Here is a 27,767-nt window from a genome sequence, read left to right as displayed (position 1 = left end):
CAGCACTCCTCGGCCCCGAACGTTCCAGCCCCGCCTGGCCACCTCCACCCCTCGTACACTCAGATGGCCCCATGCCATGCAGAGTTGCCGACACTTCTTGATACAATTTCCGGTCTGAACAGTATCAGTGCTGTCCGTTTAATATTATGCTCCCCCTCTGCCCGCCTGCCCAAAGGTTCCTACTTGAATATTTCAATATTTAGCTTATTTGACCTTTCGAGCGCAAATTGTTGCCAATAATAACGTGGAAACACCTAGTAAAAAACATATCTAGGCCGCCACTGGACAGTTTGTAAAGTTAAATGTCATCAAAACAATTTGCTTCGAGAAGAAATTAAGTTATTTGCAAGGGTCAGTAAAATGTGTGTTTAAAAAGGGTGGTGGTGGCCGCTAGGCGGAGTGGAGAGCTAATTTTCGCTGTGGGAAAAGTCGAGTGGTGTGGTGGTGATTTGACTTCACTGGGCTGCCGTACTTGTGTAGTGGCGGCTGTGCACATGCTGTGTAGAGCAGGGCTTTTCAAAGTCTGAGACTGTGGGCCTCCCCCCAGACAAAGCTTGTAAAAAGGTGCCTCCCTCGCTCAATTCCTGGATGCATATGGGATTGTGTTATTTTGAGCCCATTTAGCATGCAGGAAGTAACACAGGTGCACGCAAAATAGTAAGGGCCCCAGGACTGGGTCACCAAAATGGATTGAAAGTTGGAAACCCTCATTAATGTTCTGCTTGCACCTGTGTTACTTCCTGCCGTTCAGCTAATTCAGACAGATAATAAGTTCTGTCTGAAGGCATTTATTTGTTTCTGACTCTGGGAAAAACTGTCAAATTCCCTAAAACGATCTATGATCTCTTTTACCAAATGAGGCACAGTTAGGCTATTCGGTAACACTTCATAATACTGTAACACAAAAAATGGGTAGTTACTGAGGAACGAGTAAGGAACGAACCATTAGTTCATGAATAGTTAATGATTAGTTAATGAGTAGTTGATAGGTAGTTCTTTAATGGTAGTTACTTAAGAACTGACCATTAGTTACCATGTTAACGAACCAGTAAGTAATGATTACTTCCCTAAAATTTTTTTTTTTTCATTTGTTTTCATTCACTAGTTCATTAATAGTTAATGGGTAGTTCCTTAAAGATCCTTAATGGTAGTTACTTAAGAACTGACCATTAGTTCCCATGGTAGTTACTTAAGAACTGACCATTAGTTACCATGTTAACAAACCAGTAAGTAATGATTACTTCCCTAATTTTTTTTTTTTTTTTAATATTTCACTAGTTCATGAACAGGTAGTTCCTTAAGAACTGACTATTAGTTACCATGTTCGTGAGCATGACTCCACCACTTACCAGTTGTTCATGAGTACTCATCGTTACTTCATGATTACCTTACCATTACTTACCATGTTAGTGCATCATTACTTCCTGCTTACTTTACCATTAGTTCCCATGTTTGTGCCCCCTCAAGTAAAGGAGTACATCTTACTGAGTAGTTACTAAGGAATACACCATTACTTCCTGCTTACTTTACCATTAGTTCCCATGTTTGTGCCCCCTCAAGTAAAGGAGTACATCTTACTGAGTAGTAACGAAGGAATACAGCATTACTTCCTGCTTACTTTACCATTAGTTCCCATGTTTGTGCCCCCTCAAGTAAAGCAGTACATCTTACTGAGTAGTTACTAAGGGATACACCATTACTTCCTGCTTACTTTGGTAAGTAATCGTGTATTCCTTAGTAACAACTCAGTAAGATGTACTCCTTTACTTGAGGGGGCACAAACATGGGAACTAATGGTAAAGTAAGCAGGAAGTAATGATGCACTAACATGGTAAGTAATGGTAAGGTAATCATGAAGTAACGATGAGTACTCATGAACAACTGGTAAGTATTTGGTGGAGTCATGCTCACGAACATGGTAACTAATAGTCAGTTCTTAAGGAACTACCTGTTCATGAACTAGTGAAATATTTAAAAAAAAAATTTTTAGGGAAGTAATCATTACTTACTGGTTCGTTAACATGGTAACTAATGGTCAGTTCTTAAGTAACTACCATTAAGGAACTACCTATCAACTACTCATTAACTAATCATTAACTATTCATGAACTAATGGTTCGTTCCTTACTCGTTCCTCAGTAACTACCCATTTTTTGTGTTACAGTATTATGAAGTGTTACCAAAAAGATCTACCAATGACCAGTGGGTTCGGAAAGTATTCAGACACAAGATAGTGATCTTCTCGCATTCAATGTAGAACAGTCATTTCTTACACATGAGATTACTTTTAGCCTTTTAGTCATAAAGATTATTGAAAGATATTCCATACCAGACTGAAATGTTATAACAGAAGTGGAGTATTGGCCAGAATGACATGAACATTTGGACACTTATTCAGCGGGTACCTTGCATGTTGCATTCAGGTGCACTGTAAAAAAAAAAGCGCGGGCCGCCTTTTGCCCAGGTCTGGTCTAATGTATATGTATGTAATGTATATGTATGTATTTTAATATTGTGTTTTGTTAGTGTGCAAATAAAATGCATTCTTATTACTGTTATTACTATCCTCATCAATAACATAGCTGTGACATTTGAACATGGTACTTGAAACACATGGTAGTTGAAACACAAGAGTGTGTGTAGAATTTAGCAGAAGATGGAACATAATGGTATTATGTCCGTAGCTATCAAATCCACAATCCTGTCATGCCTTGCAATCTACATTCCCATATACACATAGCAACCATTTAGAATATGAGACAGGGATTCAGTGACTGGATTAGGATCATGATGCAGACATTGAGGGGGTGTCATTGGTGTCATTTATGCTGGGCTCTCTAGGGACATGGACCCATCGCTTTTTGAAATGGCCGATTTTGTCCCCATCACTTTTTCAAAGCATAATTTGAGTTGATTTTTTTTTCTAAAAAAATAGCTTGCACCAATAAATGTTTTATTGTCAATTTGTTTTTAACGATACACAAAACAAACAAGCTCAGTCACAGGGAAAAATAAATAAATAATACACATACATATTATCGATGCTCAATATTGCAACATGGTGCCACCAGCTCCACAAGGTGCTTATGTGCTTGTAAGGGACATTGTGCGTGGGAACACACGCAAGGGGTCTATGAGAAACCAGCCATGCAATCACCCATTGCCCCTAACCTCATCAAGGTAGGCTAGAAACAGATCCCAAATAGAGTGAGTTGGTCCTCGGGAACCTACGTTTCTCCATCCGTATGACAGAGGTCATGTCCGTCAACCACAGTTGAAAAGAAGGTGAAGAGGGGGATTTCCATTCCTGCAGAATGAGGTTTTTGGCAACAGTTGTCCCCTGCATAAGAGACTGTTGCACAGCCGCATGGAAGTTCAGAGAGGACTTGGAGCAGCCAAAGATGGCGAGTTCTACACCAATAAATGTTAACTAACAAATGACAACACTTTGAGAAAAGGTTTATTTTCCACAATGAGAAAAGTCAGTCTGTGTCTTTACAGCTCTGCCTTCTGATTGGAGGAAGTCAGACTGTCTTTATAGCTCTGCCTTCTGATTGGAGGTCAGACTGTCTTTACAGCTCTGCCTTCTGATTGGAGGAAGTCAGTCTGTATTTTTACAGCTCTGCCTTCTGATTCTCATTGGTTTCAATGCAGCATAGCAGCCATGTTTTTAACAGTTTGCTGAGCCACACGCTGAAAGTTCATATTTATTAACAGCATCATCTGCGACCTAATGCTCTTCGCTCTACTCTTCTCTGATCTTCTCTTCTCTCCACTCTCCTCTCTTCTCTTGACCTGCTGAATGCTGCTAGATTAAAATGATGTGGATTCAGATGTTGAGAATTGTGAGAAAACAGCTTTATCTGCTGGCCAGAGTCGAATATTGCTGAATATAACTGCAGCATCACTGAACTCTACTGCATATCACTGTTTGAAACAGAGTTGTGATGCAGCAGTTTCATTTTGGAGACAAAGCGCGTTATTTAACATGGAGTGTTTCATGATGTTTCTGATCTGAATCATTTTACCCTTTCAACACTTGAAATTTGAATTTGAATGAAAAGAGAATTACAATGAGTTTAGTGAGATTTTCTTTATTTTTTACAAGATGACAATAATATTAATATTGCTATTGGATTAAAAACAACAAATGTTGCTATGTTGCTTTAAATTTTCAGCCCAATCTGACCTGTAGTGTTAGAATAGAGACAGATACACATATAGTGGTATGGTCAACATTCACCACTTTACTCAGCTGAACGGATGGCCTAGTGGATAAGACATAGGACGTTGTGCTGAAAGGAAGGGGCCCTGAGTTTGAATCTCACATGGTCACACTTTTTCCTTAGACTTAAAGTATACTAGTAGTATACTTACTTAGTATACTACTAGTATACTGAATTGGGCCGATTTAGTGTCAAGAAGTATTAGGCAAGTATACTTGGAGTATACTACTAGTATATTTATATTAGTATACTTGGTGCATAAAGTGTACTTGAGTATATAAGTATACTTGCATAAAAGTACACTTGGAAATACACTTGGTCTTTACTTAAGTTTACTTAATAAAATAAACTTGAAGTATACTTCTTTTTGCTAAGGGCTGACATAGAGCTGGGCAATATTATGGATAAAAAAATCTGTATTTTGGTCTAAATGTTCAGTTGTAGTCAAAGGCACATGTAAGATGTAGGGCTGGGCAATATGGAAAATTTGCTTTTCATCATCAATTTAGACCTCAGAAATGTGTCACGATATGATTCCACTGAAAGTTAAACAATATGGAACTAATGCCCAATCTTAGGGTTAGGCAACAAAAGCAACTTGGTAGGGGCTATGGTATGGGTCAGGGATTGAACCAGGTGTTGGAACGGGTCCGCCACTCACAACCCTGGACCACTGCGAGGCGACCTCCAGATGGTCCTTCTTTGGCAGAACTTTCATGTCAGCAGTCATGACACCAGGGGGCATGATGACGAATCGTATTTTGACGCTCTGGGAGTGAGACTGGGTTGGTTTGGGAATACAGCTATGTTTTTTATTATGTAACTAAATGGTGTTAAAATGCAATCTGTTAACATAATACTGTATACCGGTAGTCAGATAGTCACAATAGACAATAGTCTGAAAAAAGATATTTTTCAATAGGCTACCCTTTTCCTTTTCCAGACCTGGAAAATACTAAAATCAAATTCCATACTTGCGTAGGAACCCTGGAAATCTGAGTTTGTAGCTTTATTCTCAATAATGACGAAAATGATCTTTGCTCCCTCTAAACCTCTAGATCTTCTTCTTCATGCGACTGATTTATTTGGACCGTTTTCTTGGTCTGCCAGATCACCTACATGTGATAGATTGTCTGTGCAAATGGTTATATCAAAGCCTTTTTAAACAAAATTAAACAAATCTTTTGAACATTTTATTTTAACAAAAATAGCCCAATAGAACATGGTCTCACTGCCATGCATGATGTCAATTGACTGGCTAAGCAGGTGACTGCAAGACCCCACTGCATTCATGACATAAAAAGACCCCCCAAAAATGGACAACGTTACAAGTGATGCAGTACGGTTTCATTTTGATAAATACCATGGAGATATAAATCAATACTGGACTTAACTGGTCCAGGCCAGACAAGAAAACCACTTGTCCAGAAGCAGCAGAATCTGTGAACTTTTTCATACATATTAAACACACATGGACACACCCATCCAAACACTGGGTGACATTGCCTTGTGAACACCACACAGGTGCAGATATAGTCCATACAATCAATTACACAAAAGACACACACTCGATTAACAGTACACCTTTATGTATAAAAACAAAAATGAAATCTGAAATTTTTGTTCAGTCCAGCTATTGGTTGATGGATGCAATACTATATTACAGTACACAATAAAAAAGAAAAGAAAAAAGATTTAACCTCAAAGATTAAACACAGATCACCTCTACAACTTTGTTACAGTATTCCTCTGAGAGCATTGTTCGCTCGGTTGTACAGATTTGTCTTGACACGTGTAATAAACATGTTATCACGTGTCATTCAACATTAGTTTTGCCCCCAAATTAAGGTCATGCTCTGCACCAAAGATGAGGCAGTGTCGATGTGTACGTGTGTGTGTGTGTGCGCGCGCACAGCCGCACACACATGTGCGCGCTTGTTTCAATTTCTTTGACCGTTGTGGCCTGCTGCTGTCTGGCGACCTCCTTCATAACACAATCCAGGTGCATCGGTCGTGGTCCGTTAGCACTTGCAGGGACGAGCCTACAGATGAGAAGAGGAGTGAGATTTGAATCAGATTTCACTCTTATCTACATACGCCACAAATGCTGGTGTATGTTTGCAAATGCCATACAACAGTGAGTTAATGGCTGGGGCCAGTTGAGCACAAATCTTCATAGCACCAGACCATTTTTTATTTTTGCTCCTAGTGAAATGTTTTATGGTCACTCACGATTCAGTAGGTGGCTGGTTGGCTTGGTTCCAGGCTTAAAAAACTCATTATATAAGGTTTTTCTAAATGTCTAGATCACACATGGGCAAAATGCTGCCCCAGGGCTAGCCGCGACACGCAAGTCTAAATGGATTCTCCTTTAGAGTTGCACACGGTTTGTCCTTCTCCGTGGAAGTCAGACCCACTCTCCGAAAAGGGAAAGATACAGTTTCCGGCTACACAAATAAGCATCGTACTCGTAAACTGAAAGTTAACAAACAGCGTTGCCAGACCGGCGTGAGGGAAGACACCCGTGGCTATGTGTGAGTACTTTTGTCTTTGTGATTCGTGCATGTTTGAAGCCAGCCAGGCTTGCTTTGGGTCTGACTTCCACGGAGAAGGGCAAGCCGTGCGCAACTCTAAAGGAGAATCCATTTAGAGTTGCGTGTCGCAAGGGGGTACGGTGGTGCAGTGGTAAGCGGCTGTCGCCTCACAGCTCGAAGCTCCTGGGTTCGATTCCCACCTGGGACGCTGTGAACGCTGAAGGAATGCGTGCCCGGCCGCATGTCCTCGAGTGCCCACCGCCCGGGTGGGGTCGTCAAAAGGGCCTTTCTGTGTGGAGTTTGCATGTTCTCCCCGTGCCTCCCGGGGGTTTCCCTTATATAGGAACCGCTTCACCAAAACATGCAATATCCTGGTTGCTAATGTGGTTCCTCCTCTGGTCGTTAAGGCCGCCTGTTCGGAGGGAGGGAGGGGAACTGGTTGGAATAGCGTGAACCTCCCACGTGCTATGTCCTACCGGTGAAGCTTCCCCTGTCAGGTGAAAAGAAGCGGTTGGCTAACTGCCCATGTATCGGAGGAAGCATGGAGCCAGTTTCGGCTCTCCCCAGATCGGCAGAGGGTGGAGTAGCAACCAGGATAAATAAATTAAATTAGCACTAATGGGGGATAAAAATGGGATAAAAAAATTTGGGGAAAAAATATTATAAAAAGAAAAGAAAAGAGTTGCGTGTCGCGGTAACCCCAGGGCCAGACCCGGCCCCTGCACCATCTCAATCCGGCCCTCAACATCCTCAAAAGAAAAAAAACAACCACCCCCAAAAACTAAATAAAAGGCAGAATTCTGTTAATAAATCTCATCTGCTACAGCCATTGGATTTGTATCACAGTATATATTATATTATATCAGGGGATTAAAAGGAGAAATAATCAATCACAGAGGGAGAGAGGGTTAAAAATAGGGAGACTCCAGTGAAAATCAGGAGTGTATGGCAGGAATGATGTCCAATGTGTGGCCCTTCGCTTACTTGATGTAAGTCAGGGTGGCCCTTCGCTTACTTGATGTAAGTCAGTATGGCCCTTCGCTTACTTGATGTAAGTCAGGGTGGCCCTTCGCTTACTTGATGTAAGTCAGGGTGGCCCTTCGCTTACTTGATGTAAGTCAGTATGGACCTTCGCTTACTTGATGTAAGTCAGGGTGGCCCTTCGCTTACTTGATGTAAGTCAGGGTGGCCCTTCGCTTACTTGATGTAAGTCAGTATGGCCCTTCGCTTACTTGATGTAAGTCAGGGTGGCCCTTCGCTTACTTGATGTAAGTCAGGGTGGCCCTTCGCTTACTTGATGTAATTCAGGGTGGCCCTTCGCTTACTTGATGTAAGTCAGTATGGCCCTTCGCTTACTTGATGTAAGTCAGTATGGCCCTTCGCTTACTTGATGTAAGTCAGGGTGGCCCTTCGCTTACTTGATGTAAGTCAGGGTGGCCCTTCGCTTACTTGATGTAAGTCAGGGTGGCCCTTCGCTTACTTGATGTAAGTCAGGGTGGCCCTTCGCTTACTTGATGTAATTCAGGGTGGCCCTTCGCTTACTTGATGTAAGTCAGTATGGCCCTTCGCTTACTTGATGTAAGTCAGTATGGCCCTTCGCTTACTTGATGTAAGTCAGGGTGGCCCTTCGCTTACTTGATGTAAGTCAGGGTGGCCCTTCGCTTACTTGATGTAAGTCAGGGTGGCCCTTCGCTTACTTGATGTAAGTCAGTATGGCCCTTCGCTTACTTGATGTAAGTCAGGGTGGCCCTTCGCTTACTTGATGTAAGTCAGGGTGGCCCTTCGCTTACTTGATGTAAGTCAGGGTGGCCCTTCGCTTACTTGATGTAAGTCAGGGTGGCCCTTCGCTTACTTGATGTAAGTCAGTATGGCCCTCTGGAAGAAAAAAAGCCCACTCCTCCTGGTCTAGATGGAGAAAATGAATGGGGAATTCTCTTGAGAAAAAGCGGGCAGTCACTGTTGAGCTCTATTGGATTCACTGCCTGAGAAGCCTGTCCCCTCATGGACTGAATATACTTTGACTTAACATGTTTTCTGTAAAGTAGTCTCTTTATTGGATGTTTAGATTGAGTTGTTTATGATGTTCATCTAGAGCTGATGTTGAAACTTTTTCTATTAGAAACCTAAATGTATATTTTTATACTTGACTTTGTAATTGTAAAATCTATTACAGTATGGTATGATATATGTTCTGTCACTTTGTTTAAACTTTGAAGTGATTTGATTGGCTGTAGTTTGACCTGTCACTGTTGAAGAGTTTTAATTGGCTAAAGGCTATTTGATTGTTTGCCTGACCCTGATGATGCTCTAACCACCATCAGATGATTAGGGTGTGGCCTGGCCTATAGAATATCCCCAGTGCCTGTTGTCATACTATTGTTGACCTTGAAGAAGGCCGGAGGGCCGACCCGTCACCCATTAAAAGAAATGCATATGGAGCCAGAGTGTTCAACTCAAGTCTACTTCCATCAGCACCTCACTACAACCTTTGGTGTGCGTTACTTTATCTTTATATGTTAATTTAAGACAATCAGCTACAAGATTTAATACAGGGTATATGCAGGAGTCCTGAAGTTAGATTCAATACCTTTGAAGACCTTTTCCAATACCTCAATGCCACTTCTGTCACATCAGCGATAGGCGTGTAAATCATAAGTTTCATTACGATATGATATATAGTTTCTTTGGAAAACGATAGGATATTTGCTGATATCACAAAGTCTGCCACGATACGATTTGCATTTGCTTCAGGGGTCTGCGATCGATATGAGACGATATCATATGCCCATTTAACACAATCGGCACAATAGCTAAAAAATTTAATACCCCATCAAATGGTGATTAAGACTATTTAGGGCCTAAATTTTCCCTAAATTGATGATCAACTTTTGATACTTTTGAAGCCCCCGCGGATACCCTGGAAGAAAACACTTTCCTGTATTGTCTAACAGGAGCAATGCTGTACAGCGATCCAAGGAGTACAGTTATGTTTTCACAACCGTGCCTGTATGGCAACCAGATAATATTGGTAATATACATTATTATTATTATACATGTATTGTGTGATATTGTAAGAATAGGCCTTTTTCACGGTGGCCATTTTGTGCCGAAAAGGCAGGGTAAACACAGGTGCAAGCAAAACAGTAACGAGGGTTTCCAACCCTCCAATCATGGAAGTTGGAAACTTCCATTCATTCATGAATGTTTTGCTTGCACCTGTGTTTACCCTGCCTTTTCCACACAAAACGGTAGCTGTGAAAAGGGCTTATTTTAATATTATTTAGGCTATGAATAATACACAAATTTAGACACATTTTTGGTAAATCTGACATTTATTTTAGAGACCTGGGACCGGTTGTACAAAACACCTTGACTTAAGATTTTCCGTCCGAGTTAAGGTTTCCATAAAATAAAATCGATTGCACAAAACAACCTTAAGTCTTTTTCCTGTTCCTTTATGGAAACCTTAACTTGGACTTTAAGGAAAATCTTAACTTAGGATGTTTTGTGCAAACCGTCCCAGGGCTTTATTGGAGGGTGTGTGTGTGTGTGTGTGTGTGTGTGTGTGTGTGTGTGTGTGTGTAAAGGTAAAACCCACCTTTGTGCAGAGCTTCGTTGCTCATGCGATGTATGTAGCGGGCGGTGGTCTCAGGAAGCAGCCACTTCATCACTGTGTTCACACAGGACTTCCTGTAAGAACTCCACACACTCCCACTGACAGAGAAGACAGAGAGACACGGCTTCAGCAGGATGAACTGAACAGTGTGTAGAGACACAGCTTCAGCAGGATGAACTGAACAGCGTGTAGAGACACAGCTTCAGCAGGATGAACTGAACAGCGTGTAGAGACACGGCTTCAGCAGGATGAACTGAACAGTGTGTAGAGACACAGCTTCAGCAGGATGAACTGAACAGTGTGTAGAGACACAGCTTCAGCAGGATGAACTGAACAGTGTGTAGAGACACAGCTTCAGCAGGATGAACTGAACAGCTTGTAGAGACACGGCTTCAGCAGGATGAACTGAACAGTGTGTAGAGACACGGCTTCAGCAGGATGAACTGAACAGCTTGTAGAGACACGGCTTCAGCAGGATGAACTGAACAGCTTGTAGAGACACGGCTTCAGCAGGATGAACTGAACAGCGTGTAGAGACACAGCTTCAGCAGGATGAACTGAACAGCTTGTAGAGACACAGCTTCAGCAGGATGAACTGAACAGCTTGTAGAGACACAGCTTCATCAGGATGAACTGAACAGCGTGTAGAGACACGGCTTCAGCAGGATGAACTGAACAGCGTGTAGAGACACGGCTTCAGCAGGATGAACTGAACAGCGTGTAGAGACACGGCTTCATCAGGATGAACGGAACAGAGAGCGTGGGAGGGGGAGGGGGGGGGGGGGGGTTCCTCACCTAGTCTGACCCTTGACCTCCGTAAGGTCACCGACACCAAAAGTGTAGCACACTCCTGTGTTCAGGTCCCAGCTGACCTGCAGGTTGGAATGGTAGGTGTTTGGCCTGGGAACAAAAAAGGATGGGGAAAAAGGACTTATTATATATTATATATTTAAGCAATATATCACGAGAGCAAGTGTGTTGTGGTGAATATATATCCCCCTGATCAGTTGTTATCCCACGAGGCCGCAGGCCGAGTGGGATAACAACTGAGCAGGGGGATATATTCCACAACACACGCTGCTCGAGTGCTATATTGCTTTTATAAAAGGGTTCCAAGTATAATAATATAATAATAATAACACTATAAGTCCGACTGGCATGGTATTCTGAGAGTCAGTTGAAACACTACTGTAAGGCGGGACCTCTAGCAAGAAGATAGACGTGCGGGTGATTTGATTGGATCGTTCTGGAGACTGAAGTCGACATTGGCCAATCCTGGCGCTTGCCTGGACTTTTTACAAAGCCCGACACCAGAGCCATATGCCCACACCAAGTAACGTTACGTCTTATTTAGAAATGCGGGGTTAAGAGTGAGGGCGGGCGAGAGAGGGGTTAAGACATTAGCCCGCGTCTATTCTTGTACAAAACATCATTTTCTGCGAAGTATTAGTAAAGTTATAAGCGAAGATCGATTCACAAGGATCTGAAAAGCTGTCTCCGCCATTTTGTTTTTGAGGTACTTTTAGTAAGAGAGTTGCGCCATCATGCGTCCGACTAGTGACCCTCCATACAGCAGATCAGGAGAAAGCTGTTTGGCTCGAGTGCAGCACTGCCTTTTAGTAAGAGAGTTGCCATGGCAACCAATAACCCATGGCCATGGGTTATTGAACTCGGTTACTGGAATTATACAATGGCTGTGAACCAATCAGATTGCTTGATTTGAGAGAGCCATTTTATAAATATTATTATATATTGATCAACTTCACGGCTGGAGCTCTTTTTTTGGGGGAAAAGATGGATGTGCCTTCTATACACGTATAGGTAAAAGAAATGCCATCTTGTCAATGGAATGGACTTTACAAGAATATGGAGTTTCTTGAAGGTGAGAATGTACAGTCAACTATTACATTGCTGCACTATTGTACTTTTTACTCTTATTTATTTTGTATGCTTTTTTTTACCTGCTAATATGTCATATGTGAGAACTTTACAGTAGCTCTGTTTTATAAGTTTGTGTCCATATGGACATATGGGAAAATTCAATTAAAAGATGTACTGAGGGCAGAATAATGGTGTGTATGGTTGTTTATCAAGTAGAGACAAAGAACAAAGGCATTCACAGCCATTGGCAGATGATAGGCAGTCTGGAATGGCAGATCCAGTGCTGAAGGTGAATAACAGACAGACTGACAGACAGCAGTGTGGAGGAGCGTTGGGTAACAGACAGACAGACAGCAGTGTGGAGGAGCGTTGGGGACCTGAAGTGCTCCTCGTCAGCTGAAGGTGAATAACAGACAGACTGACAGACAGCAGTGTGGAGGAGCGTTGGGGACCTGAAGTGCTCCTCGTCAGCTGAAGGTGAATAACAGACAGACTGACAGACAGCAGTGTGGAGGAGCGTTGGGTAACAGACAGACAGAAAGCAGTGTGGAGGAGCGTTGGGTAACAGACAGACTGACAGACAGCAGTGTGGAGGAGCGTTGGGTAACAGACAGACAGACAGCAGTGTGGAGGAGCGTTGGGTAACAGACAGACAGACAGACAGACAGCAGTGTGGAGGAGCGTTGGGTAACAGACAGACAGCAGTGTGGAGGAGCGTTGGGTAACAGACAGACAGACAGCAGTGTGGAGGAGCGTTGGGTAACAGACAGACAGACAGACAGCAGTGTGGAGGAGCGTTGGGTAACAGACAGACAGACAGACAGCAGTGTGGAGGAGCGTTGGGTAACAGACAGACAGCAGTGTGGAGGAGCGTTGGGTAACAGACAGACTGACAGACAGCAGTGTGGAGGAGCGTTGGGTAACAGACAGACAGACAGACAGCAGTGTGGAGGAGCGTTGGGTAACAGACAGACAGACAGACAGCAGTGTGGAGGAGCGTTGGGTAACAGACAGACAGACAGCAGTGTGGAGGAGCGTTGGGTAACAGACAGACAGACAGCAGTGTGGAGGAGCGTTGGGTAACAGACAGACAGCAGTGTGGAGGAGCGTTGGGTAACAGACAGACAGCAGTGTGGAGGAGCGTTGGGTAACAGACTGACAGACAGCAGTGTGGAGGAGCGTTGGGTAACAGACAGACAGACAGACAGCAGTGTGGAGGAGCGTTGGGTAACAGACAGACAGACAGCAGTGTGGAGGAGCGTTGGGTAACAGACAGACAGACAGCAGTGTGGAGGAGCGTTGGGTAACAGACAGACAGACAGCAGTGTGGAGGAGCGTTGGGTAACAGACAGACAGCAGTGTGGAGGAGCGTTGGGTACCTGAAGTGCTCCTCGTCAGCGTTGGGGAAGGCCAGGAGTAGCAGGCCGATGTTGATCATCACAGTGTTGGTCTCCGCACACACCTGATACACACCAAGTACACACATTACTGCAGGGTTTTGCACCGGGGACCTGATGTCAAACCCCATGACTTCCCCATGACTCTCCTTCACTAAGTCCGAGTGCTTCCATGACCTAAACATGTGAATGTTTCCAGCTCAGTTAGAAAAGGAACAACCAGTCTGGTTTCCGCTACAGTTGGGCTTACTGTGGAGAAGTGACTGCACTGCAATATACAAAAACAGCTGAAAACAATCTAATGCAATGAATGTGTCAAACAAGTTGAAAATACATCCTGTAGTAAAGTGACTGACTGGTTTGTAACATTCCTTGATATTTCCGAACATCCCATGAGAATTGATCAAATTGCCTCCAACTTTCTCAGTCTGGAATGTACCATGATATTACAGACATTTCATAACCAATCGCAATCATTGTGTGTGTGTGTGTGTGTGTGTGTGTGTGTGTGTGTGTGTGTGTGTGTGTGTGTGTGCGTGTGCGTGTGTGTGTAGCTAACTGAAAAAACTACTGCAGGTCTGATTACTTTAATAGATTTTTCTTCTTTCTTTCTCACTTTGATAAAAGTCCAAACAAAATGTATGTTGTTCTGAAAGACAGATAATACTGGCTTATCATGTCAAGGCCGTAAGACACTACATTTTCCATCGAGGTGAACCTATATATAGATAGACAGATGGACAGTCACCCATTGGTTTCTGGACTCCTGTTTTGAAGTCGAGTGTGGCCGTCGCCATATTGGGCTTCTTGTGCAGCTCGCACGAGACGGCACGAGACCAGGTGGAGCCGCAGCACCACCTGGTGGTGGGCCGTGATCGGCACGCTGCATGATCACTTGACAGACGACCTGTCAATCACGCCCAAAACATTGTCTTTTCTATAGACCCTTCTCACGGGGGCCATTTTGTGTCGAGAAGCCAGGGTAAACACAGGTGCAAGCAAAACACTAATGAGGGTTTCCAACTTCCATGATTGGAATTTGGAAACCCTCATTAGTGTTTTGCTTGCACCTGTGTTTACCCTGGCTTCTCGACACAAAATGGCCCCCGTGAGAAGGGTCTATTGTCTATTTTACACTAAATGGGTGAGTTATAGGGGTGTCACGATATTTCGTCGCACGATATATCGCGATATCGAAGCGTCACGATATCGATATCGTCAGAAAAAAATTATATCGTAAAAAAAAAAAAAAAATTGCTCCTGAATAATAATAGAACAAATTTAGCAGAATCAACACGCATGAGTGAGGGGGTAGACTACTACTGGCATGGCAAAACAGCTCAAGGGGTACATAAGATTACATAAGTTTAGGGACCATTGAGCATGAGTTATTTAAGAAATAGATTGTATACTTTATTTTTCTTTCACCATGCAACAAACATTTAGTTTGTGACAGTGTGACACATTCTAGTGCAAGAGAAGCATTATCTTCCATGTTGTTTTCTAGTTATTATAATAACAATTTCCAAAAACAGCATTTGTTTTGTATTTTGTGTATATCAAATGAAAGACTATTTTTCCAGTATTTTCCCAGGGCTCCCTTGACAAGGGGTTTCGATTTCAACGGGACTCACAGGGTTAAATAAATGATAAATAAATACATAAAAATTATTTACTTTTGTTAAAAAAATATTGTTAAAATATCGTATCGTATCGTTATCGTGAACCAAATATCGTGTATCGTATCGTGAAATTAGTGTATCGTGACACCTCTAGTGAGTTATATAAAAATTCACCCTCTGGACAGTTGTTATGAAAAGTGAAATAAGCTATATACCGGAAGAGCAAAACTGTTTTAAACCAGGCTGTAAACATGCTTAATCCTGTTGTAAATACGGGCATTTTAACATGGGGTGAACGGGGAACGACTCCCTTTTGGAGCCAGCCCTCAAGTGGCCATTTGGGGAACTCTAGGTTTCAGTATCACTTCCACAGCTTTCCTCTGCCCGAGCCCAAGCTTGGCGCCTGTGTGAAACATAATTATAGTGGACACTTAAATATGAAGAAATTAATCAAATCAGAGCAAGGTGTGAGGGGGGGGGGGGTGTGGACAGATCTGAGCAGATTGAGCAATGACTCGCACCCACTCCACGGCGTGCTAGTCAAACACAGGAGTACGTTCAGTGAGAGACTGATTCCACCTAGATGCAATACGGAGAGGCACAGGAAATCATTCCTGCCTGTGGCCATTGGTCTATTTAATGCCTCTCTTAAAAGAGCACCTCGGAGACGCTCAGTCTCCCTGAGACTGAGCCAGCCGATAGGTTAACTGTGCCTGGCTGAGCCACGTGTAACGTATAGGGCAAGCCGACTTAATATAAGTCCAGGGTGCAATAATGATAATTGGCACGGAATGTATACTTACTCTACGTATTTTTCTTCTTTGACATATTCTACTTATTTTTGCTTCTATCGCATTTACTACTGTTATTCTATGCTATGTTGTGTTCCTATTCTGCTTATTTTGCTTAATATCGCATTTACTACTGTTTATTTTATGCTATGTGTGTTCTGTGAGCGAGCTACTGTAACTTGTCCCAATTTCCCCCCGGGGATCATTAAAGCCTTTCTGATTCTGATTCTGATTGATCGTAAAAAAAAATACAAATACAAATACAAATAAAGATAATAAGACAAAAGAGAACTGTACTATGACAGAGAGAGACATTGTGTGTGTGTGAATGTCTGGGTATGTGTGTATGTTGTTGACCTCTAATATCACAACATCATAGTCGCTGAAGGAGCAGAACTGGGGGGCCCAGGCAGCGTCGCTCCTGATCACCTCATTGATGAGATACTCAAAGTCCAGAGTCAACTGTTCCACACGCACACTCTGCAAGAGACAAAAACACATGGCCCTAACTCACACCTGTTCTCCAGCACCACCAGTATCAGGAGAAAACACACACTCATCTTTTACAGTTTCTTCCCATGCAAAATGTAGGAGCCAAACCTATATTAGATCACTTGTATGGTTTTTCCTTCCTTAACTTTACTGTAACTGACTGAAACTTTTATCACAATTTTATTGCAGTTAATGTCTACGGTTATTTGTGTAGGTCAGTGGTTCCCTAATCTCTCGAGACGGACTTTCGACTTGCATCAAAAATCTGTCTGCAGGCTCCGTCAAAAGGGGTATAACAGCGCTCGCACGCATGCTGCGCTTTACCCGATCAAAATGAAGTGAACGTGACCGGTGTGTAGTCAAAACTGACCATTTTCAACGTATAGCAAGTTGCTACTTGCTACTAGCAACGAGCTACAGTTGTTATTGTTGTTTGTTCATAGCGACGGACGGATTTGAGAGCAACACGCAGGAAGCGGAAAATAAATCCATTAATGGGCGGAGCCGGTCGGTTGGAGCCAATGGCAGAGCTTGCAGGGAGCGGAAAGGGATTTTCTTCCGCTGCCGACCGCGCCTCTTGACTTCCTGTTGCACCACATTGAAACGGGGCTGCTGCCCCCAGAGGTTAGGGGTTTTGTTTTGTTTTGTTTAACCGATGGGTTCCCAGATTGGTGGTTCCCAAACTGTGGTCCGCGGGGCTCCGCCTGGTGGTCCACCAGAGCATTGCATTTTATTTTTTCACAGCCTAATGTTGGCAGTTGTGTGTGGGCGCACGCACGCGTGTGTCTGTTTTGAACCAGTAGCCTTATGTTGTTATTTAGCCTTTCTGATGCTATTGCATTGTTAAATCAGCAAAGTACATTTTATGGGGGGGCGGGGGGAATCTGCAGTGGAAGTGGTCCCTGGGAAATGTGGTTTGGTACATAGTGGTACTTGGTCTGAAAAGTTTGGGAACCCCTGGTGTAAGTTATAAAAATCACACCCAGGTGGTGAAGTAAGCTGTGCAGGTTTAGTACACTAGAGCTCATTTATGCTCCATTTTTGTCCGAAAATAAAGACATCAGAAAGCTCTGTCTGTATGTGTATCTGTATTTAACGTTGAGCATAATTGGGCCTTTAGGCTATGTATGTAAGCAACTGCGGAATCAATGTGCCACTGAGCTTCATTAACAAGTGCAAGTCACGCTGATTCCAATGGTGCAAAACCGTGTTGAAAGCGAAGATTTATGTGTTTAAACGCTTTAGCTAATCGGCTAATCTGTGTGTCGCATTGATGAGCTGCCCCTCTCTGTGTGTGCGCGAAAACAAAACAAGTACTGTAAATTCCGGACTATAAGGCGCACCGGTGTATAAGCCGCACCTTCAAAGTTGACTATTTTTTTCTTATATAAGCCACACCGGACTATAAGCCGCGGGTGTTTTAATGGTATTTTTTGTTTTTTTTTACAGTGCACACAGTGTCCGCGGTGTGGTGAAAAGAGGGCAAGAGAGGAAATTAAAACAGAAGTGGATTTATAGTTAGAAAGAGTGCTAAAGAAGAGAGAATTCCGTTTTTTATTTTTTTATTTTAGTTACTCACAGTACTATTGACCAGTCCAACTCAAAAGATATTCGGCAGTTTCACTTTGAGCTCTTGTTCCGCCGCTGTCCATCAATGGTTATGACGAGTCTCGCTGGGTACAGTACGCCAAAGCGATATCCATTGACTTTAACCTTTTCGATGATGCTGTTGTATGTTGCGCGTTTCTGTTGCACCAACACGGAGAGGTCCTGCCGGACGAAAAAGCGCGTACCCTCCCAGGTGAGGGGCTTCTTCCCCGCAGCCTGGAGGATGAGTTGACGGTCGGGCCAGCGGAGTAGGCAGATGAAGATGGCCCTCGGTGACAGGCCGGGGTCTGGACGTGGCCGAGGCGCCCGGTGTGCCCTGTCCACCTCTGGTGGTTTCTCGCCTTCCTTCAGGTCCAGGATGTAACACAGGATTTTGCCACGAAAGCGTCCATGTCACGAATCTCAGCTCCCTCTTTTACATTGATCAGGCGAATGTTATTTCTTTTACTCCTGCTGATTAAGTCATCAACCTGCGTGTGCAGGGTTTCGATTTGTTTTTGCATTTTATCCACTTTCGGACTCACTGTGTTGTTTTTGTCCTCCAGTGCGCTGATGCGCTTTTCCGCATTAGAAACTCTGTTCACGGTTGCCTTATTTTATTTAGTGATTGAGTGGATGGACTTCTGCACGTTTTCAAACTTGTTTTCAAGCTGCTCAAACCTCTGAGCGATGTCGGACTTAATCGATAGTGTTTCACGGAGTAAAAGTTTAGCCCAAGCCGTGTATCTCCAGCCTCCAGCAGGTGAGTCATTTCCTCATTCATGGCGGTGATTGCTTCGTCTTTTTCTTTCTGCTTACCTGTGTTGTGTTATGTTATGTTATGTTGTTAAAAGAGGGCAAGAGAGGAAATTAAAACAGAAGTGGATTTATAGTTAGAAAGAGTGCTAAAAAAGAGAGATTTTTTTTTTTTTTTTTGAAAAAATCCATAGATAAGCCGCACCGTTATATAAGCCGCAGGGGCCAAAAAAGCCCAAAAAACGGGAAAAAAGCCGCGGCTTATAGTCCGGAATTTACGGTAGATGGCAGCAAAACTGTTGTCTTGCATCTTAAAGCAGCTACGAGCAACTTTTTTGATTGTTATTAAACAGTATAAATTTAATATCAATGCATCACATCTTACCTCTAATAGTCGACGAGACCAAAGCCGTGTGTATCTGAGATTGCTCCCTTAGGTGATTATTAAGTCTATAGTCTGTCTAAACTCGCGCCAACAGGGGGCTCTCTAGAGCGACCGGACCGGGTAACCCGGAAGTGGAAGTGAAACGCAGCGGAAGTGAAACCAGGAAGTGAAACGCAGCTGCCTTTTTACGCCGTTTGCGCTGCCTAGCAACATAACATAAACAATGTGAACGCCACGCATACTCGCGGGAACATCTCTCGTTATATTCTAACAGGTTTTTTGGAAGTTATTTTGTGGTTATGGCCGAAGTGGCTGCTGCAAACCGTTTCATTTCACTTCCTGATCTGCCCTGGCTACAGACACACTAACACTGGCCGATTCACTCGGGGTTCAAGCGAGACTACTCTGCGTTGGTATCGTCGACTATTAGAGGTAAGATGTGATGCATTGATATTAAATTTATACTGTTTAATAACAATCGAAAAAGTTGCTCGTAGCTGCTTTAACATTTGTTTTACCTAGTTATTCAACTTCTCTGTTCGATATTAAATACCACCTTGTCGATTCACCCAGAGTAAACAGATGATGTACTTACAGGGTGAGGGTGGTGTTTTTTTATGCATTGCTCAACAAATCCTATGAAAATAACAAAATCAGCAAAAACACGTCAAAGAGACATGCCGTTGCTCTGGGCAGCACATTTCATCATCACAATGCACCGGGACAGCTGACTTTTTGAAGAATTTGTTCCCATTTGAATTTGATTGGTAATAACTACAACAGCCTGACTTTTTCGTGGTGAAACAGTGATTTTAAAATGTAAGCAATGTCTTTGTGAGCTGTATTTCAAGGTTTTTTTGGCTTATAATTGGAGTGAATTACTTCCCGCTTGACAGCTAAAAATGGCTCGTGGGAACTCGGAATGTAATGGGAGTAAAGTAAACGCAATGTTGATTTTGTTATTTCTCATAGGGTTTGTTGACGGTAAGCAACGCGTTAAAAACATCAGCCTTATCCTTGGGATACACTGTAACTAATGCCAACGAGCAAGTCCTGGCACCAAAACAAACCTGGCTGTTGTGTGGCCCCGTGACCAGCTGTAGGTTCCGTCCCTTCAGATCAGTGACTGTGAAAGGCAGCAGGACCTTATCGTCTTCATAGCCTAGAGAGAGAAGTAGAGGATGAGAGAGACACACCAACCGGACAGCTTTAGAGTTGACCTGATATACGTTTTTTTTTTAATTATCTTCTCTCTTTCTCAGTTTCTCCCTCCCTCCCTCACTCACGCCCTCTCTCACCTCCTGCGTTCTGCTCTGTTGCCCCCGGCTGCTGGAGGCGGTAGTGCAGGCGTGTGTAGTTGACATACCCGGGCTCACTGGGGCCTCCCTCCTGCGACGAGGATGAGGATGGGGTGGGAGGGGACGAAGACGAGGAGGAGGCCGGGGTCGTCACCTGTTCCGAGCCCTGCGGCAAACTGTGGCTCCCGCCCGACGTCGAGGGTTGTGGTAAACTAGTCCATCTCCGAGGGGGAAGGAGAAGGGACGAAGCCGTACGTGAGGAGGACGTACGAGAGGACACATTGTCCACGGCATCGTCCGCTCGTCTCCTCTCTCCCTCTTCGTCATTTTCTCTTCCTCCTCCCTGGGCCCGCCTAAATAGGTCGGCGGCAAACTCCCGGGCTCGCACGACTGCCTGCGACTGGCTGGGAGACGGGGGGAAAGGATCGGGCCTGCCGGACGGCGGTGTGGTTCCGGGTGATCCCTGAGGTAGCACGGAAAACGAGGGTGATGAGGTAGAGGAGGACGACGCAGAGGCTGGAGCTGACGGGGGAGCTGCTCCCTTTGTGTAGAGGATCTGAGATGACGGAGCGTGCTCGCCTGTGAGAGACAGAGATAGAGGATCTGAGAGGACTGAGCGTGCTCGCCTGTGAGAGACTGAGATACACTGCGAGGCAGGAAGGAGCCTCACTGATCCAGCAGAAAAAGGACAGAAATATTGACAGAGAGATTTCTGAAGAGTGCTACTTCACAGAAAGAAAGAAAGAAAAGTATACAGAATAAATTAAATAAAAAAAACTGACTGAACACCGACAATCATCCCAAAGTTATACCCAGATTTCACCTTGTGCTCATTTTATATTTGTTTTGGTCATGCAGTTGCCTCTGTGTTCGCTGCAATTTCCCCCCAAAAAACACAAGAATGCCTCTAATTGGCTATAATGGATGTTTAGGTATTGCCCCAATGAATGCACGCCCTACGCACGCCTATAGCCCTAAGCCTCGGTTAACAACACCAGGCGCTACTCAGAAGCAGCGCTTCACGGAAGCTGGAGTGCCACGCTACACCAGTCACACCAGACGCCATCAGCCCCGTGCCGAGTCTCAATCGATCCCTGTTCCTTGCACGCGTGCAGCTTCGCTTCAGCGTGGAGCTGGTGTGATCAGTCTCGCCTGTTAACAAGGATGCTGATATGAAACTGCTTCCGCGCTGTGTTGCTTCAGCGTAGCTCTGGTGTATGGTGTGTTCGGGCTGTAAGTCTATATTTGAGGGGACTTATTTGGAACTAATATAATGTATAAAGTAGCCTACCGTACTTTACTTTTCAATTTGTTTTTATTACAGTATACTGTAAATTCGCATACCTTCAGATATTTTAAGCTCAATAAACAGATATATTTGATTGGAATTTATCCCATTTGTCCGACACACTGAAATCTGGCAGGATACGTTGACCGGCACTGTTTTTTTTCTAACAGAAACCCTAGGTAGAAGTCCGCTACAACACGACGACCCCACCTGAATAAAAAAAAAATTCATAGCAAAAAGTCAGTCCAATGCACATCCACATTCAGACAGAAAGCAGTCAAATGAAAAATCTGAACCATCAGGAGAGCTGAGGAGATTGGGCTTTCTTCTCGGTGGAAGAAAGCGAGAAACAGACACAAACAGAAGGGGAAAAACAGGAATTGAGCCGATAAGCTAGCAGGCTGTGAGGCTAGCAGGCTGTGAGGCTAGCGGGCTGTGAGGCTAGCGGGCTGTGAGGCTAGCAGGCTGTGAGGCTAGCAGGCTGTGAAGCTAGCAGGCTGTGAAACTGAGGCTAGCAGGCTGTGAGGCTAGCAGGCTGTAAGGCTAGCAGGCTGTGAGGCTAGCAGGCTGTGAGGCTAGCAGGCTGTGAAGCTAGCAGGCTGTGAAGCTAGCAGGCTGTGAGGCTAGCAGGCTGTGAAGCTAGCAGGCTGTGAGGCTAGCAGGCTGTGAAGCTAGCATGCTGTGAAACTAGCAGGCTGTGAGGCTAGCAGGCTGTGAAGCTAGCAGGCTGTGAAGCTGAGGCTAGCAGGCTGTGAGGCTAGCAGGCTGTGAAGCTAGCAGGCTGTGAAGCTAGCATGCTGTGAGGCTAGCAGGCTGTGAGGCTAGCAGGCTGTGAAGCTAGCAGGCTGTGAAGCTAGCATGCTGTGAAGCTAGCAGGCTGTGAGGCTAGCAGGCTGTGAAGCTAGCAGGCTGTGAAGCTGAGGCTAGCAGGATGTGAGGCTAGCAGGCTGTGAAGCTAGCAGGCTGTGAAGCTAGCATGCTGTGAGGCTAGCAGGCTGTGAAGCTAGCAGGCTGTGAAGCTAGCAGGCTGTGAGGCTAGCAGGCTGTGAAGCTAGCAGGCTGTGAGGCTAGCAGGCTGTGAAGCTAGCAGGCTGTGAGGCTAGCAGGCTGTGAAGCTAGCAGGCTGTGAGGCTAGCAGGCTGTGAGGCTAGCAGGCTGTGAAGCTAGCAGGCTGTGAGGCTAGCAGGCTGTGAGGCTAGCAGGCTGTGAAGCTAGCAGGCTGTGAAGCTAGCAGGCTGTGAGGCTAGCAGGCTGTGAGGCTAGCAGGCTGTGAAGCTAGCAGGCTGTGAAGCTAGCAGGCTGTGAGGCTAGCAGGCTGTGAGGCTAGCAGGCTGTGAGGCGTCACCTTGCAGCTCGATGGTGTACAGCTGACCCTCTTCAGCGGCGCAACAGAGTGAAGCCTCTACCCCGCGGCCTCTAGGCAAGACCGCGGCTTCACCAAACACCCGCTGCGGCCTAGCGGAGCGCTGCAGCCTCCACTCAGCTACAGAGCTCCCTGAGCGAGCAGCGGACTTTTTTCTCAGACAATTGAACACCCGCCACGATTTTATTTCACCGGAGGCGAAGGCAGCAACACAAAGACTGATGGAAATATACATAACAGAAGAAGGTAAGCCCACTAAACTGGTATGCAGCCGCCAGCATTGCATATGACAGTCAGTAGACAGAGTAAACACGATTCTGCCTGACCAATCAGTCGTCTACAATGTTTTCACGTCACCGTATGAACCCGGGTTCGCAGAATAGAACCCCGACGAGGCAGGGACGAAAAGTAGCACGACTCAGCCCCAAATCAAACCGGGCTGGGCCGGTTTTTACCGATGGGATGAGACCATTTATCGAGTCGAGCGGAGCGGGACCGCGCTACTACCTGCGGTGGAATTGGGCCATAACGCTAAAAAGGTTTGCCGTTTTATGCAGGGAGCGTTGCTGTGTAAACAGGGCCTCAGTTTGACAGAGGTGCCTACATAGTGTGCTGTGCTCTGTGTGTGTGTGTGTGTGTGTGTGTGTGTGTGTGTGTGTGTGTGTGTGTGTGTGTGTGTGTGTGTGTGTGTGTGTGTGTGTGTGTACCTGGATCCTGCTGAGCATGCTGGGATTGAAGATGTACATGCCGGCGTTGATCTTGTTGGAGACGAAGACCTGAGGCTTCTCCACGAAGCGCTGGATCCTGCCGGCGCGAGGCTCGTACACCACCACACCGTACTTAGAGGGCTCCTCCACCCGCGTCACCTGCACACACACACACACACACACACACACACACACACACACATACAAGTCACCCCACCGGCACACAGTTTAATCACTTTTTTATATCACTGGATGATAAATATTAGGAAAATTGTCTGTATGTCAGTCTGTCTCTCTCCATCTGTATGTCTGCCTGTCTCTCCCCATCTGTATGTCTGCCTGTCAGTCTGTCTCTCCCCATCTGTATGTCTGCCTGTCAGTCTGTCTCTCCCCATCTGTCTGTCTGTCAGTCTGTCTCTCCCCATCTGTCTGTCTGTCAGTCTGTCTCTCCCCATCTGTCTGTCTCTCCCCATCTGTCTGTCTGTCAGTCTGTCTCTCCCCATCTGTATGTCTGTCAGTCTGTCTCTCCCCATCTGTCTGTCTGTCAGTCTGTCTCTCCCCATCTGTATGTCTGTCTCTCCCCATCTGTCAGTCTCTCCTCGTCTGTAAGTCTGTCTGTCTGTCAGTCTCTCCTCGTCTGTATGTCTGTCTGTCTGTCTGTCTCTCCCCATCTGTCTGTCTGTCAGTCTGTCTCTCCTCGTCTGTAAGTCTGTCTGTCTGTCAGTCTGTCTCTCCTCGTCTGTAAGTCTGTCTGTCTGTCTCTCACCACGATGGTCCCCTCTCTGCCGTGGCTCTGGTGGAACTGCAGCATGTGTGTGAAGGGGAAGTCACAGATGACGTCAGAGTTCAGGACGAAGAACGGCTCGTTGTCCACGGTCAGCAGCTCTCTGGCCAGCGCCAGGGGACCGGCTATACACACACACACACACACACACACACACACACACACACAAAATAACATACAGGTATATGCATGATTATATATAAACGTATAAATGATTGAATCTGCGTCCCACAGTTACAGATGCTAACGTACGTTGTACGTTCCAATCAGCCTTATTTTACTGCTTCTGCTTGTACTCTCTAGTCTCTATTTGCTTACCTTTATGCAGTGTTTATAACTGGTTTGCTGGGGGAGGGGTGCTCCAAATATCCCCAAATGTTCTTGTCTCGACTTGTTTCAGTGAGAGAAAATCAAGCTAGCAAGCTAAACATGTTTAACTTCCTATACGTATTTCACAATAAAATTGTACCGTTTGTCAGTGGAAAACTTTTAATTTGAAGGAGCTATAAGGAGAAAATTGTGTTAAAAGTTCCTTGACACTGTCAAGCCGAGCCGGGATGCAGCCACCAAAAATCCATAGTGCAGGAACAGGCCTTCGGAGGGCGCTGTGGGAATGCCAGAGCCGCCATTCTCCCTATTAGAAGTCACTGTACCATCAAACTGATTTCCTCTCACACCTTCACAGCCAAAAAGAATCCATCCAGATGTTGTGTATAGATTGTGTTTGTGATGTTTGCGAATTGCGATGAGCTCACCGTGACCCACCGCCTCCACCTGGTGCAGCAGGATGGGCTTGTTGCAGAACTCCACCAGCGGTTTGGGCACGCTCAGTGTGAGGGGGCGGAGCCTCGTGCCATACCCGCCCACCAGGATCAGAGCCTTCATGCTGCTGCCGTTAGCGACCGGGGATGGGATGACCAACCGTTACTGGGATGATCAAACGCGGGTCATCAATACAGGAGCCCAACCTGGAGCTGACCAGGACAGAGGAGAGTCAGTGAGACACAGTCTGTCTGTCTGTCTGTAAGAATGTCATTATGTCTGTTTTTTAAAATAGCTTATCTACAAGATGCCTAGACTATCCTAAGAGCCTAAAAAGTGCTACTAATAAATTTACATGTATATGTATTTATATGTCGTATTTAGGAGAGGAGAAGCTTCCTAGTGCCGACAGGAACCTTGGGAGTTTGAGTATTTCATGACGTTTTGCTTCCCAGGTGCGCTGGATTTGATCACTGACTGAGCCGCCGTCTCCGTGTGACTGCATGTGTTTGCTCGCTGCGTGCAAGCGGCGCACCATGATAGTGAGATCAAACACACCCTGCTGTAAATTCAGCACAGGCTGTGGAAAGACTGCTTTTAAACGGTTGTTTCACACAGACAGCAGTATCATTTCAACCGCCCCGGCTAAATTACTGGCTTCCGTAGGAGGACTATCATATCTTCGGATCTGCAATCGGACATCGGAGACGGGTGGGAGAGCGTTTTGAACAGCCGTTCCCCCCTATTGCCTTATGGAAGTCGGTGTGATGCTAGGACTGTACGAGTGTATATGGAGTACAGTAGTAGCGTCACTTATGGGGCTAGGGGGTGAGTACATAACGACTGCATTTTGATTTTTGGGTGAACTTATTCACAGCAGCAGTTGCTGCTAAAAGCTGGAGACTTCTGAAGTCTACTCTGAAATCTACTAGTTATTTCCACTTAACACATGTCTTTGTGTGTGTGTGTGTGTGTGTGTGTGTGTGTGTGTGTATCTAACCTATTTAATCAATGTTTACACTGATTAAATTAAACTACAATGACCCACATTACCGGAGTGCATTTCCTGATCACTCATATGTCAAGTAACATGTTTCTAGTAGCAAAACTGAGTTAATCAGCCTAAATTATTACTTTACCAACCTGTGAACAGGATAAATGAACGTGAGACAGGACGACTTCACTGCTGGTTTCAAGCTTGCTCAACAGAAATACCGTAAAGCGCCGCTAACGTCGTGAAGACCGTTCTGCTCGCCGTAACGTGACGCCTGTCGTAAAAGCATCAAAGCGTGATGTAAAGCGTTGCACTGCCCCCATGTGGCTACAAGCTAAAATGTACCTGGCGTACTTAATGAAAATGTTGATTAACTGCCCAAGATATAAAGGCTAGGGACTGTACATAACGTACAAATTGTGTAATCAGGCTCATTAGGAAATAAAATAAATTTACATAAATGTGACCACACATTGGTGGGCGTCACATTTACACTGATGGAATAAATACTATTCTATATTGCACGTATTATTATTATATACATATCAATTTATTAGTGGTACTTTTTAGGGTCTTAGGATAGTATACTACAGTCTCGTAGGTTACTAACAGTATCTGCTTGGTGTCTGTGCCCCTATTCTCAAGCTTCAGATAGCTTACCGCTGTGTCTCCATTATGATTGTACTTGTGAATAAACTGAACTGTCTGACGGATGAATGGGAGCCGGTGTTTTTAGCATGCAGCTAGCCAGTGGTTTACTTGTCTCTCCCACAGACACACACACAACAGATTGATGGTAAGAGTAACGTGAAGTCTTTGAGCTCCGACCCAAATAAACATATTCCTAGCTAGGCTAGCTAAGCTAAGCTAAGGCTGACTTGCAGCAAAGTTCCCCACAGTGCTCTGGCTGACTGAGGAAGAAGAGGCGGAAACTCACAGACAGTTGACAGACAGACTCTCTGGCTGCACCTGGACGACGTGAAACTCTCATAAAGACAATAAATAGAACTCTGGAGCAGCTGAGTGATCATTCAGATCGGCAGCTTTACTTCACATGTCACAATCAATACATCCATGGTCACAATACACTCTGTCACTTCCGTGTTCCCACCAAAACATGTCTGCCCGGAACCAATCAAAATCAAGAACTTCACGTAAATGTGAGTTAACCACAAAGAGGTAGATTCAGCAGTGCAACATAAACATACATAGGTAAATATAACTAAACATAAAATATCCCTTTTACTAAGTGAACTCAAATATTGTAATTAGCTTATTGTCTTAT

The 27,767-nt window shown here is 44.8% G+C and overlaps 1 protein-coding gene across 3 annotated transcripts; it reads right to left on the bottom strand.

The window, feature by feature from the left end:
- Window positions 1–5,487: 5,487 nt before the first annotated feature.
- Window positions 5,488–27,560, bottom strand: LOC310793786 (mannose-1-phosphate guanylyltransferase catalytic subunit beta-like). 3 transcript variants are annotated; one of them, XM_083655673.1, is made up of 9 exons: window positions 27,420–27,560; window positions 25,482–25,700; window positions 24,709–24,851; window positions 23,943–24,101; window positions 16,424–16,546; window positions 13,636–13,718; window positions 11,171–11,275; window positions 10,358–10,473; window positions 5,488–6,267 (listed from the first exon to the last, which is right to left on the bottom strand). In XM_083655673.1, the coding sequence occupies exons 2-9, from the start codon at window positions 25,609–25,611 to the stop codon at window positions 6,212–6,214; spliced, it is 915 nt and encodes a 304-aa protein (XP_083511799.1). In that variant the 5' UTR covers window positions 25,612–25,700; window positions 27,420–27,560; the 3' UTR covers window positions 5,488–6,211. The 3 variants fall into 3 exon arrangements, with proteins under 3 accessions (XP_083511799.1, XP_083511800.1, XP_083511801.1); XM_083655674.1 differs by having other exon boundaries at window positions 25,482–25,694; window positions 27,420–27,498; XM_083655675.1 differs by lacking the exons at window positions 5,488–6,267; window positions 10,358–10,473; window positions 11,171–11,275; window positions 13,636–13,718; window positions 16,424–16,546 and adding an exon at window positions 20,682–21,163.
- Between the last annotated feature and the right edge of the window lie 207 nt (window positions 27,561–27,767).

Source organism: Poromitra crassiceps, assembly GCF_964638095.1.
Source record: "Poromitra crassiceps genome assembly, chromosome: 19".
NCBI lineage: Eukaryota > Metazoa > Chordata > Actinopteri > Beryciformes > Melamphaidae > Poromitra > Poromitra crassiceps.
The sequence above is the reverse complement of the archived record's forward strand: the minus strand, read 5'-3'. Positions and strand labels throughout refer to the sequence as shown.